The sequence below is a fragment of the Melospiza georgiana genome, chromosome 2, assembly GCF_028018845.1.
Source record: "Melospiza georgiana isolate bMelGeo1 chromosome 2, bMelGeo1.pri, whole genome shotgun sequence".
NCBI classification, from domain to species: Eukaryota; Metazoa; Chordata; class Aves; order Passeriformes; family Passerellidae; genus Melospiza; species Melospiza georgiana.
Genome location: NC_080431.1, coordinates 59699070 through 59714626, shown reverse-complemented (window position 1 = coordinate 59714626; position 15557 = coordinate 59699070). Strand labels below are relative to the sequence as shown.

The 15557-nt window shown below is 37.4% G+C and overlaps 1 protein-coding gene across 7 annotated transcripts in view; it reads left to right on the top strand.

Moving 5' to 3' along the window:
• Positions 1–15557, top strand: part of FRY (FRY microtubule binding protein) — a 224315-nt gene that overhangs the window by 142087 nt on the left and 66671 nt on the right. For all 7 annotated transcript variants that reach the window (XM_058019112.1, XM_058019111.1, XM_058019115.1 and 4 more), the window contains 12 exons: positions 2354–2609; positions 3699–3881; positions 4769–4855; positions 6389–6648; positions 6996–7185; positions 7957–8081; positions 8273–8330; positions 10921–11012; positions 11214–11386; positions 12471–12631; positions 13458–13568; positions 14774–14928. In XM_058019112.1, the coding sequence (XP_057875095.1) occupies positions 2354–2609; positions 3699–3881; positions 4769–4855; positions 6389–6648; positions 6996–7185; positions 7957–8081; positions 8273–8330; positions 10921–11012; positions 11214–11386; positions 12471–12631; positions 13458–13568; positions 14774–14928 (1851 nt within the window). The remainder of the gene's footprint in view (positions 1–2353; positions 2610–3698; positions 3882–4768; positions 4856–6388; positions 6649–6995; positions 7186–7956; positions 8082–8272; positions 8331–10920; positions 11013–11213; positions 11387–12470; positions 12632–13457; positions 13569–14773; positions 14929–15557) is intronic.

The window sequence follows — 15557 nt, the reverse complement described above, 5'->3', positions numbered from 1 at the left end:
AAAAGACAAACCTTATTCACATGTATAGGTCTAGAAGGTTTTCAAAAATTTCTTCTGGTCTAATCAATATCAAGGATGCCTGATTTGGAGAACAGCATGAAAGCTGGGACACTGTAGTTGAAGAAGAAACTGATCAGAGAACAAGGGGGGAAATGATAAGTGAATTGAAAAAATTAGGTCTGTTTAGCCTAGAACAGCATGAACTGAAAACTGTCTTCAAAAATATACCCTCAGGGAAGAAAGTAATAAACTGTTTAAAGAATTAATACCTGGCCAAGACTTCATGTAAATCACCAGAATGTCTCAGCACCAGAGCTGTTTCTACATTCTGTATACTGTCCCATAAAAATACTGTTTATTTGAGACCAGGCTGACTACTTCTCCCAGTTTTGAAAGTGTAAGCCCAGAAGGTAAGCATCTGCAGTTCTAGAGAACACTGCATTATAATATTGTGTGTTCTGCATCAGAAACTAGACTCAATACAGGGATAAGAAACTAAGAGGTGAGATTTCAGTTTCTCCCTGTTTTTTAAAAGAGCCCTAGAAGATGTTCTGCCAGGGATTTCTGGGAACCTGTGCTGTTGAGATGGAAAGCTGTTAAATATTTTCTTTTCACAAGAGATAAAGCTACATCTTTGAGTTAATTGGTTCTTGTATTCACAGTTTGGTTAGAGTTTTTCGTGCTCAAAACAAATCTGTCTTTTGGTGGTTTTCCGAAGCAGTCTGTAAGTCAGCAGCTAGACTTTTTTTTCAGGACAGCTGCATTCAAATTATAAACCATGAAGCAGATGTCAAGTGTATACTGTACCTTTTGGCCTTTCTCTGCCCACTGCAACCATTCATTACAAATTCCCGAGCAGGTCTTAAATTTAACTGACTCAAGTGCAAACAAACTTGTACTTGCTTCCTGCACTGCCTGTCATAGAGTGGTAGTGCATAGATGCATTCTTAAGCTCAATTTGAATTTCATTTTGTTAGATAGTGCCACTGGGCAGTAACTTGGGCTTAGGAGATGGCTTTTGTATCCTCTTCTCTGTTATTGCTTTGTGTCATTGTGAATGTCATTTCATGGGTGACTTAATTGTGGTCTCAAAAGGTTTTGCTTGTTTATCTGGTTTTGGCATTCCGAAAGGGAGACAAAAATGATTATTTCTTATCCCAACAAAATACTGTGTTTCTAAATAAATATAGAAAGTCACGTGCTTATTAAAGCATAACAGTTATTTTTGGAGTCATACTCACCAGGGGTGAGTTTTCATGGCAGTTGTTTTCTTTTCGCTTAAATAAAATGTCCCCTGCCTCCAAATTAGGCAGCTATAATGAACCAGATTTTTTATGAACTACATCTCATCGTATGCTTCCAACTGAATGGACTTTGGTTCCACTCCATTTGCTATTTTGGGTTTTTTTCTCCTAGTTTTCTGTCCATTTCATTATAATGAGTCCTCCTTTTCAACTGTGTAGATTAAATGTAGATAAAATACTTTGAAAATGAGTTCTAACACACTACAGAAAATTACAGTCTCATGAGTAATTAAAACAAAATACATCATAAAAGCAATGAACCAAAAATTGCAGAACACACTAATCTGAATTTACTTTATTCTGCCAACTTCTAACACAGAAGTGGTTTGATGATTTCTGAGTCAAAAGAAAGTATAATTTTTTTTTTTATGTTGAGAAGGACTTCAACATGATGCAAATAAAGAAGAAAATAAAATTTGAAAATGGGATCTGAAATGTCACTGTCTTTCAGAAGGACTTTGAGAGTGTTCAATGTGTTTCTAAAAGTATAGAAAGTCCTGAGGCTGTTTTCTGCATTTCCTCATCCTAAGTTATTTAAAACATAAAGCAGTTTTTAATTCAAATGCCTAATTTTAATTCTTTTGAAGATTTGCTTTCATTAATTGTGAGTTGATCTTGGCTAAAGATTTGTTTTAACTGTTAGCTGACCTGTTGTGACTCTTTTATTTTTATATTTTATGTTAAAAAATAAATACATGAATTCTGAAATTATGTATTTATTTCTCAGCCTTTTATTATCATACCTACATGGAAGTTAGTGAGTTATGAATAAATAAAAACTATGTTTAGTTTGAAAAAAGTTGCCAAATTATGTACTTTAGAGATACCCTGTTTTAGGAGGGGAGCACACTTCTTTTTGATCCATGAATATCTTCTGCTGTGTCGAGAATTACAATATAGAAAACAGGTCAAGGATGTTTATTTAGGTCAGCAATAATGAAACCACGATAGCCTCGTCCACCATTGTGAGTGGGAATTTTCCATCACTTTAATGCAGTGACAAACATTCCTCATATCTTTTATTATCTGACATTTACTTTTACTTGCAGGCTGTCCATCCATATGGATGATGAACTTCGACACATTGCACAGAATTCTCTCCAGGGCCTACTTGTTGACTTTGTTGACTGGCGGGAGGATGTACTCTTTGGTTTCACTAATTTTCTGCTACGTGAAGTGAATGATATGCATCATACCCTTCTTGATACTTCACTGAAGTTGCTGCTACAATTGCTTACACAATGGAAGCTTGTCATACACACTCCAGGAAAAGCTTCTGAGCAGGCTAAAACCAGATCTGCAGAGGTATGCAATCAAGAGATCTGTGTCCTAACATTTTTACTAATTGAAGGCAGAAATTATGTTCCTTGATAATGCTGTGGTTTGTGTGTTTTGTATTTACTCACCTGAGAAGTATTCACTGTGCAAAATTTTTTTTAGGTAATTAGTTCACGTGTCTTTTGAGGACAGCCATGTCCTTGTGTAATACAGCAGATGTTGTTGTTGAGCAACATAAGAGAATGCATGTCAAACTGAAATATGCACATCAACAAAAGCATATAAAGGGAAGTATGTGTATGTAGATGTGGCAGAAGGACATTTTCCCAGGGCTGAAACAGATTGATAATGCTAGTGGGAACGCTGTGAAGAGTGAAGTGGATCTTCTTTTCCTTTGGTTGATTCAGAAACATCAAAGAACCTGATTGTTACCGTAGCCTGCTGTCTCCATGTGTTACAAACATTTCTGGGAACTGAACAGTTTTTCTCCTCCTTCTTCCATCTGCACTGTCCCACAGATATTTTCATTATAAGAACTGATTTTTAGGCTTCTTATCTTGTCAACTAATCACACGGAGTATGTTTTCCTTTGGGCAAACAAGATGTGTGTTTTATATCACAGAGGAACATTAATTAATAGGTAATAACAGGAGTACATACAAATGTAGGAAAGAGAGTTCTCACATACTTTTTGTTACATATATTGTTGTACTTTACTAGTGGGGTTGGGTTCTAGAGGCCACCTACCTAAGGTGTTGGCTGCTGCAGGACCAAAGGAGGACCTGAGGACATGCTATTTGGAGTAGAAAAAGTGTGGTGTTCACCATCTGACTGATTCATTCATTCATTTTTTAGTGGAGGGTGGAAAAAAGTGGGTAGATTAATTGAAAATTAGAGGAAAGGATTTGTTCAAAGGACTCTGCTCATACATTACTTTTGTGGAGCCAAAAAGCTACAAAATTTGATTGTTTGAGAGAATATGTCAAGTTTCCCCATCTGGCATCCTCATGGCCTCTGCATTTTGAATCTTTATATGTCCTAGTTAATAGAATATTTCTTGGAGACCTGGTTTGCAAACACCACCTCTCCATTTCCCCCCCTTGAACTGTTCTACAGTTGATACCAAACGGATCCAGCCACAGGATGCAGTCTGAAAGGAGCCCCTATTCCAATGTCCTGCACGCAGTTGAAGGATTCGCGCTGGTTCTGCTGTGCAGTTTCCAGGTGGCGACACGGAAATTGGCTGTTCTAATCCTCCGAGAAATCCGTTCCTTATTCTTGGCCCTTGGCCAGGCAGAGGTAGGATTTTTCTCTTCTGGAGCTTTGAGTTGAAATTTCCTGAAGATAAAGCTCAGAACTGCTATTACCATTGCTTTTAGTGTAATTGCTGCAGTGTGGCAGGTATGCGCTTAGTTTATAGAAACGCATTTGATCTCAGCTTACTGTTTCTATTTGCCTTAACTCTGCAAACCTTTCTGTGGACTCAACAAGGTAACATGAATGGCAAATGCCTTGTATAAGAATACGAAGGGAAATGTACAGCAGCTTCTATTTTCTCTTGGAATTATGTGAATGTAAAATACACTGTAAAACCTTTTCTATAGCATGGGCCTTTTTTGTATTGTCAAGATTATAAATTTATATTGGAAATGAAACCCATTCCTGTGCCATCCCTTTGTGAGTGAAAAAACCCACAGCATAAGACACCTTTCAGATCATTCACATATATTTTCCTTCTATAGTAAAGACCTCTAAGTCTTTTTTATGGGTACAGAAATATGGAGAGTCACGTTGTGTACTGGCGGTCACAGCTCAGTGAGCCATCTAAATGCCTAAGAACACAAATATGTGTTTTCATGGCAAAGGAATGCTTCAATAAACAGTAAGCTAATTTTTCAGTCTTTTGATACTAGCTATCCAAAGTCATTTGGGATTTTCTGATATGTGCTTTTGTTCTCTAAGCAGTGAGCTATAGCCACAAATTAACTTCATTTCAAACCACAGCTTGGATCTGGTTCTGAGATTAATTTGGAAAAGACAAAATGTACCCATCGTTAACAATGAACATTTTTAGCTACTTCAGAATCATGTCATAATTTTTAGATGTTTCTGTTGCATATCCCAGAAACATAAGAAGGGAAATAATTTGGTCAGAAGAGTAAACTTGTATTCTCTGTGTTATTCAGGATGATGACAGACCTATGATTGATGTCATGGATCAGTTGAGTTCTTCTATTCTTGAAAGCTTTATTCATGTGGCTGTTTCAGACTCAGTAAGTACTACTTTACTGTTACTGCTTATGTTTGCATAACAAATATTAGACATGAAATACTAAAAATTATACTACTAAAAAAATTAAAGAAATCATAGAACTTTACTGCTCCAGCCATCTACCCAAGAGCTCCAAGGCTCCACAATGTCCCAGACAATCTGTTCCATGAAAGTAATGATACTATGGATATGGAAGATACTGCATACAGAAGAAAGAACAGTTGGGAAAGTCATATTGCTAGCACCACCTAATGCTGGAGGCAGTCATTGCTATCATCTGTTTGAGAAGGGAATCAGCTTCAGCCCCCTTGTGTCCTCAGGAAGTGGCCCTGCCTGCACACCTGAGCATAAGCTCCAGAGTAATTCACAGCAGGGGTGAAGCTCTCCTTTTGCTCTCTCAGGGGTCTGATGTGTCTGACATGCATCAGAGGAAGCAGAGATTGAGCATTTTAAATAAAAAAGTGTCAGAAGAAGAACTGATACATAAGACAACTCATTTTGCATGCTGTCCTAGAGATTAGTGAAAAGCCCATTTCCAGAGGGCAGGAACAATCAGTTTGGGGCACTTTTCAGCCTGATTGAGTTTAAAGCAACAAATGATCCTGTCCACATTGACTGCCCTTTCCAGGGCACTTTTGGATTTGTGGATTTGAGTCACATGTTTTGTACTCAAAAAAGTAACTCCAGCCAACAGCTAAGCCTCACACAACTGCTCACTCGCTTCCCCCAGTGGGATTGGGGAGACAATCAGAAGGGTCAAAGCTGGAGAACTCCTGGGTTGAGATGCAGACAGTTTAACTGGGAAAGCAAAAGCCATGCACACAAGTAAAGCAAAACAAGCAATTAATTCATCCATTCCCATGGGCAGGCAGGTGTTCAGCCATCTCCAGGAGAGCAGGGCCCCATCACATATAGCGGTGTCTCGGGAAGGCAAATGTCTTCACTCCAAACGTCCCTCTTCCTTCTTCTTCCCCCACTTTATACACTGAGCATGATGTCATATGGTATGGAATCTCCCTTTGGTCAGGTGGGGTCACCTGTCCTGGCTGTGTCTCCCCCCAGCCTCCCAAGCACCCCCAGCATCCTCACCAGCATGGCAGCACAAGAAGCAGAAAAGGCCTTGGCTCTGTGCAAGTTCTGCTCAGCAACAACAAAAACATCTCTGTATTATCAACTCTGTGTTCAGCACAAATCAAAACACAGCCCCATACCAGTCACTGTGAAGAAAATAAACTCTACCCCAGCCAAAACCAGCACAGAAGGGGACATTAAACTGGTGGGGAGTTGGGTCTCTGTGCATCTGGGAACAGAAACTGAACAAGAAAGAGACATTCTGACTTCATAATACAGGAATTAGGAAATTTGTCTGAAAGAACAGCACCTGGGTTTGGGTGTTGCAGTTTTTTGAGGCCAAGGTTTGAATTTTGTGCTTTCATTCTGTTCATTAATAATAAAGCAAAGCAAATGTGTTGCCTCTGTGCCTGGTTTCTGAGTAGCACAGCAAGGAGTGTTAATTTATCTTTTCTCTCCACAGACAACAATTCCATTAACACACAGCGTGGATTTGCAGTGGCTGGTGGAGTGGAATGCTGTCCTAGTGAATAGCCATTATGATGTGAAAAGTCCTTCCCATGTCTGGATTTTTGCACAGTCCGTTAAAGACCCGTGGGTTCTCTGCCTGTTCAGTTTTCTGAGGCAGGAGAATCTCCCAAAGCACTGTCCTACAGCACTCAGCTATGCTTGGCCATACGCCTTCACGAGGCTACAGCTGATAATGCCTCTTGTGGATCCAAAGTAAGTGGCAATCTGAATTTCACTTTGTTTTGTATGGGCTGTGTGATTTTAATGTAAACTTTTCTTTGGTCTTGTGTTAGAGTATCAGTCCACTCATCCTGCAAGGTGTCGCACAGAAATTGGTGCTACACAGGTTTGAGTTTTGTAATTGTAGCTTGTATGGTGGAAAGGTCCCATTTTCTACCTTTGTTTCTTGTGTCTCATGTGATGTTGAATTGCAGCTGATAGATACATAGCATGATTTATTTCCTCTTAAAATGTTTTAAAATATTTTAATTAAGACTTTGGTACTTGTAATTAAGACTGGAAGATTGTTTTAAGAATTATAATTAATTTTTAAATTCTAGTATTCCTGTTAATGCAAAGAAAACAAGCACAGCAGGCAGTGGAGACAACTATGTTACTTTGTGGAGGAACTACCTTATTCTGTGTTTTGGAGTAGCAAAGCCCAGTATTATGAGCCCAGGACACCTGCGTGCTTCAACACCAGAGATCATGGCTACCACTCCTGATGGAACCATGAACTACGATAACAAGGTGATGCAACCTGCCACAAGTAAACTATTCCTTTAGGAGAATTTAAAGCTGCATCTGCATGCAAAACCCTATCCTGATGAAAGTATTGCAGTTAGGGAATGTTTTGATATATGCAAACTACATAACAAATATAATTAACAACTAAAACATCTGTATGATATGATGTGTTGATAAATATTTGGCAAGAGTCATGGTGCTTTCAATATATTGCTTTTTTTTTGTTTGCATTCTGGGTGATGTGCATTCAAAATATAGAAGGTCTGAACATGTGTTTTGAAATTAACTTTCGTTTGTCATCTCCTTTCTTTCTTTCTTTGTAGAGCACTCCAATTCGTAAATTTAAAACATTAGAAAATAAAGCAGATTTCAAATGCAAATTGTATTCCTGTTGGATGTATGCCTGTCAGAAGCAATAATATATAAAATATACTTCCAAGTAGTAGCAACCTGAGAGGAGCAGTACCTTCACAAATGCAATTACTGGAATATTTTAATGAAGCAACAAATAAAATAAAAAACAAATAAAATGAATTGCAATAATCTGTACTAAAGCAAAGAGATTTCCCAGATGTATTTACTTGTTAGATATTATTGAGATGATTGTCAGGTAGCAGACATCCAGTTAGACTGGTCAATTGATATCTGTAATTGTAAAATCATTCCAGCATGTTTTAAAAATATGTATTGATTCTCAGACAATGTTTGTAAAAAAAATGTGTTTACTTTATATTGATATCCTGAGAAATTCAACAATATTTTAATATATTTTAGGCTATTGGAACTCCATCTGTTGGAGTCTTACTAAAGCAGCTAGTTCCTTTGATGAGACTTGAAAGCATAGAAATAACAGAATCACTTGTATTAGGATTTGGAAGAACAAATTCGCTTGTTTTCAGGTACTTCTCCACTTACCATATTCTCAGTTATTTACCTATAATACAAGTGTTTTATTTTTGTTGTAACTTAAATATATATTTAAAATTTTATTTGCACTTTAGAGCTTCATTTTTATATGTTGGATAAAATATTTATGCTTTTCAAAGGATATTAGATTTTTTTAATAAGTATTTATGGGTTTTTGATTTAGGGAATTAGTAGAAGAGCTCCACCCACTAATGAAGGAAGCCCTAGAAAGAAGACCAGAGGTTAGTTGCAAAAATCAAATGTACTAGTTTTTTTAAATGAAAAATTATTTTTAAAATAGTAATTCTGTCTGTTTGAAATACAAATATATTCTTTTGTACTAACTGGAAAATTAATTCTGTTTCCAACAAGAATTTTATTAATTGCATAATTTAAAATAATTCCATTAAAACCTAGTTTAATTTAAATTCTATCAGTGATCTGAAATGTACAATATAGAATTCCATTCTGAGGAAAAATTTCCCATCCAATATGGAACCTCCTGATACAGAAATTGCATATATTGGAAATTCACTTAAAGTATCCGGAAAAAAAAAAAAAGCTTTAACACAGCTGGGCTACAAGCACATTTTTTAGCAGCATTTAGATGTGCTTTTATTTTCAGGGCAGGCAGGGTTACCTATTTCAACTTCATGGAATCACAGAATCACAGCATGGCTGGAAAGGACCAAACCTCCCTGCTCAGGCAGGGTCATCCTGGATCACATGGCACAGGATTCATTCCAAATACGTTCAGTTAACTGACAAATTCCATCAGAGTTTTCATTATAGTCCTCTCTTTAGGTACAAGAGAAAGTAGTGCTGGAAGGGTTCCCAACAGATCTTCCAACCCACACAAGAGAGAATTCTATGTTCTTAAAAACCTCTGGTGGTAAAATCTGTACCCTCAGTAAGCAGTTTTGTTGCAGGATGTTGTCTTTGCAGCTAAACAGAAAAGCCATAGGGAGAGCTTCAGTACTGGACTCAAATTCTGCTCAGTTTTCCCTCCTTGACTCAGTTTTGGACCATTCCATCTGGCTCCAAGATAGAAATCTGAGATGGCTCATGGACAATTCTTAATAATTCTGTGTCTGGTAAACATCCATAATCATTTCCATTCTGCATTGCTTCACACCTCAATTCTGTTGTGTGGCTTCCATCCCTATGAAGTCGCTGATTTGAAGGTCACCTGTTTTGATACTGGGCAGAAGTGGAGTAATACATCTTAGTGCAGCCAATTGCCTCTGCATTTTCAATGTGCACCATTTAAGACAACTTAGACTTGAAAATCCTTTTCTGGAGACATACATATCCAGTGTACTCTCAGGAAAGGAATTGCAAGAATTCAGAAGTTTACTGTATGCAGCAAGAACAAATTCAGCACGTGGAATTGTCACTAGAGGAATATGAGAACAAGAGACTGTGATTTTAATTCCTGTATTTTCCCTGATATGAATAAATGGGACACCTTCCTGCAAAGCAGTGCCACCTGGAAACCCAGCAGTGACTGTATGGGCTGTGTGGCTGTAGGGATCATGGCAAGCCTCCATGTCAGCAGGCAGGTGTCCAACACACCAGAAACAACGTCCTTGAACATATGCTGTGACTAGGAGGAGAATTCCCAGTATGGCCAAGAGCTGCAGGGATAAACCAAAATGGACATTACACAAGATCCGCCCTGTGGGTGCTGGCACGGAGCTTTGCCAGATCACCTCTGACACTGCTGCAGGAGGCAGCTGTGTCTGGTAAATACTGTATTAAAGCTGCTTTTTTCTCAACATGTGCTTCCTGGAGCCTTAAAGGTGTAACAGGAGAAAAACAGCACTCAAGTCAAATGGCATAATAACTGGAATAAAACCTTTGGCTGGGATGCTGCAATTCTGCCAATTCTGGGTCAGAATACCAGACAAAGCATCATTTTGTTCTCCCACACATCTACTGCTGGCCATGGACAGAGCCAGAGTTCTAGAAGAGATAAGCCTTTGATTTTAGTCTTGCTCAGTTTTGAAGAGCAAAATCTGCATTTTCTCTGAGCTTTTCTTGTTTCTTTGAGTGCAACATAGCTTTTTTACCTTCTCATGTGTTTTTTGCTTAGCATTGATGCAGAATACAAACAGTAAATTTAGCCTTTCAGCAAAGAGCAGGCCTTGTTTCATTCACGTCCTTCCAGGAAAGACAGAAGACAGAAAGGACAGCTTTCTAGAAGACAGAGAGATACAATGAGCCAGTTAACAACCATGCAGTCCTGTTCTGTGGGAGGGATTCATTACTGTGGGCAAAACCCCTGCAGTCAACACACCCAGTTTTGGGCCGGAGTGGTGTCTGCAGGGAGCTCACTTGAATGTGAGTGATGGTGTGCTGCAGCATTGCCAAGTTCAGGAATGGCTAATCACTAAGGTACCTTCCTTAGGTCTGGATGTACATTCTCTACTATAAATGCCTCCAGCACCCAAATTAGATGACATTAAACTAACATGAATATCCCTGTTACCTGAAGATAGCGTGGGTTTTTGCTACAGGAACCTTGAATATTAGTTATTTTTGTCCAGTATTTCATTATTTAATTTCCACATTTTCAATAAGTACTAAGGCAGTTGTTAATATTTTTTCCAAGAATATTTACAAAGACAAAAAATTTATCATATTCAGTTCCTTGTTGATGTATAAGCGCAATGATATAGTGCAATATCCAAAAGTACTTGGGTTCCTTTGTGAAGAAAATTCTTGAACTGGAATTCTTAAATCTCACTGTGATACTGGCATTTCTAAAGCTACTAGTTTTTAATGTGTACACCTATGCATATAAACATGGTTGTTATTTTAAATTTCAAGAACAAGAAACGTCGAGAACGGCGAGATCTACTAAGACTGCAGCTATTGCGAATTTTTGAACTCCTTGCTGATGCTGGTGTTATAAGTGACAGGTAGGACTATCACTCTTCATAAATACTGGATTTTTACATGAAACAATTTTCAGTGTTTGCCACACTGAGATTATGTCAGTATGTTCTTTGAGGAATTGTGTCGTCTATCAGATATGGAGAGATTTGCATGCATTTCTGCAGAAAACTGTAGCATAACTACTCTGTTATTCTATATTAATGTGCAATTTTCCTTTATGCTAGTACAAATGGAGCCTTAGAAAGAGATACACTAGCCCTTGGAGCCTTGTTCTTAGAGTATGTTGATCTGACTCGCATGCTTTTGGAGGCTGAAAATGATAAAGAAGTTGAGATCCTTAAGGATATGAGAGCACATTTCAGTGCAATGATTGCCAACTTGATACAGTGTGTTCCAGGTATGGAGCTAAATTATGCATTTAATATAAGTATTGGAAAAGTAATTTTTTTGTTTCTTTTTTTTTGTCTGTGCTTTTTTCCCTGCTTTTGAATTTTCATATAATGAATGTAAAGTGGAATGTAGAAAAAGAAAATGTTCAGAAGTCTACTAAGATTGAAATAAAAATACCAATAAAGCTTGATGAAGCTTGTAATAGTTGTGTCTTAGAATCACCTCTTTAAAAGCCTAGCAAAGAAATTGTTTGTGACCTCCAGGGGCTCCAGTTTTCTTCTTATTATTTTCTCCCATCTGACTTGATTGCCAGACTCTTCAGGTTCTCAGACAGACCTTAAAAAATACAAGTACGTGCAGACAATGTGCAATATTAAATGCAGTGAAAACCTTGCCCAAGGTGTTGAGACATTATCCCATGTTACCTGACTCAACTGTATCACAAAGATTTATGCAGTTGATTTCATGCTTTTTATATATTGCAATATCACTTCAGAAATATAACATAATTACATTAGCAAAAAACAAAAGAAAAAGCCTCTGCTTTAAAGGCCTGAATGTAATTAATGGAAGATGAGGTCTGAGGCTTTTTTTCATTTGCTCAGGTAATTCAGCTGTTCAGAATATATACCACATATTTGTCATAAACAAAGAGCCACAAAGTTTCTTTTATTTATTGCCCCTACCTATTACTGTATTAGAGTGAGACACATTAGAGTGAGATGTATTGTTTAGGCTCAGATTTAAAGAATCAGAAAAACCAAGTAAATATTTGCCATGAAAGGAGTGCAGGAGGCAGTGAAAAATGCTGATTTTATAATTAGATCCTTAAGTGCTTTTTTTCTATAGTCAGATGCACATGTTTATATAACTATACATTAATCTAAAACTGAAGTTTCTTAGAAATAAGATGCACCTTACTCACTTGATTAGATTTTTTAAGGAGCTTAGATACTTTGGAGTAAGTTTATGCTGAACATATAAAATCCCCTCTCTTGTTGTAGAAATTTGAAAATCATGTCATCATTGTGCCACATGAATGTGTATTTAATATTAACAAATCACAACTATTTCTATTTCTGTTCACTTAGTTCACCACAGGAGATTTCTCTTCCCTCAGCAGAGCTTGAGGCATCACCTGTTCATCTTATTCAGTCAGTGGGCAGGACCTTTCAGTATTATGTTCACACCACTGGACCGTTACAGTGACAGAAATCACCAGATTACAAGATATCAGTATTGTGCATTAAAGGTACTAAAATTTCACTATACAAAGCAGTAACAGCAGTTTTTCAGTGAAAATACAAGTTGTTGTGGAGTCTATTTCCTTTTACTTCAAAGAAATTTGAATTTGCATACTTGATGCAAACTTGTATGCTCATATGCAAATGTACAGTGGTATCATAGAATATAGCACTGAAGTTAATTTTTTTTCTTTGTTGACACTTTTCAAGGCTAATTATTTTAAAAACCAGAGTGCATTTTGAAATTGTACTTAGCTGTTCATTAATGGGTTAGCAGATTCAGCAAGGAGCTCTTAGGCTCTGAAATTAGGTGTAGTTCAGATGCAGTACCTCAGGATACTGAATCTGTACCAATGTACAACTCAGGAATGCCTCCCACGCTTGCCTGGAGACATGCTCAGCAATAATGTACTTCTGTGGCAAAACTAGTTGCAACTCCCCTGCATGAGTAAGCTGGGAAAGCAATAGCTTACGTACTTATATAAGCTGCACCACTTGCTGTAAAACAGTTTTAACTTTTGTAGTAACATGCTATTGAAACATCTGAGTGTATTTTAATTGTTTTTGCAGCTTGATTTTGTGAATACTGGGTAAAATGATAAAATAGATCTTGAAGATAGTACTCTTCTCAAAATGCATTGAGCATGATCTGGAATCCACTAAAATCTGTAGGAAAATAATTATTGAATTCTACCAGTCAGTCAGCTGTTACCGATTTCATCATAGTTCCCTCCAAGCAGAAAGCAAGTGGCAGTCCTGTTAGCCTGGACTGAAATCATTCTGAAAGGTTTGTTGTGCCACTGTTTGTGTGACTGAAGTTCCATGTGCTTCCAGGCCATGTCGGCTGTGCTCTGCTGTGGACCTGTGTTTGATAATGTGGGTCTTTCCCCCGATGGATATCTTTACAAATGGCTGGATAACATTCTGGCTTGTCAAGACTTACGTGTAAGTACTGACCAAAATGCCACACTGATGGGCAGTCGCTCACTGTACTGAGTGAGTAAAGAGTTTGTAAAGTGTTTTCTTTCTTCTTAAAGAACATGAAATGGATTAATCTTGCCATTTTCCATTTCTGGGAAGATGGACTTGACTTTGTACCTACATAGTCATAGTTCTGTGTTTGTAGCTGACTCAACTGCCTCTGATTGAGGAGGAGTAGACTGGTGATTTATATCAAGTGGAGAGAGTGAGACAACTCTCACTTTCCCTTTTGGTATCTTGCACTTTGTCCTGCTGTTCTCCCTAAAACTGTCATACCAGCCCACATAACTCTGCTAAGGAAAGGCAAATAGCAGAATGTAAATAAATACATGTGATGCAGCTAGAGGATAGAGGCTGTGGGAATGGTAATTGATTAGGAAAAAAAAAGGTTGAGCAATTTATAGAAAGGATGAATAGCTGCAGAGAAAGTCCTTCAGAAATTACATGGGATTTTGGAATGTTGCTAGGGACCGAGCCATAAAGATAAATGCAAGTTATAGGCAGTCTCTACAAGCAGTCACCTACACTTAGTGACTGAATATTAATAGGCATTGGTGTTTGCTGTGCCAGCACTACCCTGTACTGAAAGAATAAGAAGTCCAAGCCTTAGTTGTGATGTGTTTGTAGCAGTGGTGGTACCAGCATTAAGGGATTCACAGTCTGTAGGGAGAGTTGTTAGATTGATTGATGTAGTTGAATTAAACATACACGTTTTCAGGCTTGTAAAAGGTATTTTTCTTTGTCTGCCTTGCTTCTGTGTTAGTCCAAAGAAGAATAAACGTGAAAGTTTGTTGCTCCGTGAAAATCACATGAAGTAGGAAATAGTTAACAAGTCAGTTAATTGATATAAAAGGAGGTTGCCCAAGAACACTTACCAAGTATCTTAGATTTTCCAAAAATTCTGCTTTTTTTTTTATCGTTGTGCCCAATTTTGGAAAATTTATTTCATTCATGTAGTCTTTGTACATACCATTTTTTCAAGTGATGAGTATTGAAACCTGAGTCACATTCCAACTCTGCTGTCCCTAAAATAAATCAATTACAAATGTTCTGATTTCTACTTCCATACTTGAATTTTCCATTTTTGCCCTGTTTTGCCTGTGTCACTCTGAGAATTTTAGAGAATGAACGTGTCTGACCGCACCAATCATGTTTTGACATTTGTTCAGGTTCACCAGCTTGGCTGTGAAGTTGTAGTCCTGTTGCTAGAGCTGAATCCTGATCAAATCAATCTCTTCAACTGGGCAATAGATCGATGTTACACAGGATCATACCAGCTTGCCTCTGGGTGTTTCAAAGCCATTGCAACTGTGTGTGGAAGCAGGTATTAATTGATTTATTAATCTACACTTTCAAATGTAAAGAAAACTGGAGGTTCTGCTCACTGTGTTGTTAGGAGCTGTTGGTTAGGAGCTGTTGGTTACACACATATATTCTCAAACAGTTTTTGGGACTGTATCGCTTGATTTTCATGACTCCGAAAACAAAGGGATGTGCTTGGTAGAAGATGTTCTTACTATAGGTGCATTTGAAATCTGGGGAATTTTGATGCTATTTTGCTCAGAAAGATACAAACAAAACTACAACAGTTTTATTTAAATGTAGGTCATAAATCTGTTTCAAGAGATTTGGCGTGGTTTTAAATTTAATTTATAAAAGGAAAAATGTTTTCAATGTCAGTAGCTTGAAAGTCATTATTTTGACTTGTCATTATCTTGAAAGTCATGTTCTTTTTCTAAACTGGCTTTCATTTGATTTATTTAGTTCCTTTCCTGTGAACTGGTATCATCATTACTGCTAATGCTGAGCAAGCACAAAGCTACATGAGGAAATTAGTACAAATATTGCTTTTGTATCAGGCCTTCATAAAACTCTATCCCTTTTTTTCATTTTCAAAGACAAAATTTATAGAGAAATTAGATAATTCAACAAGTTGCATTTTATTAAAATAAA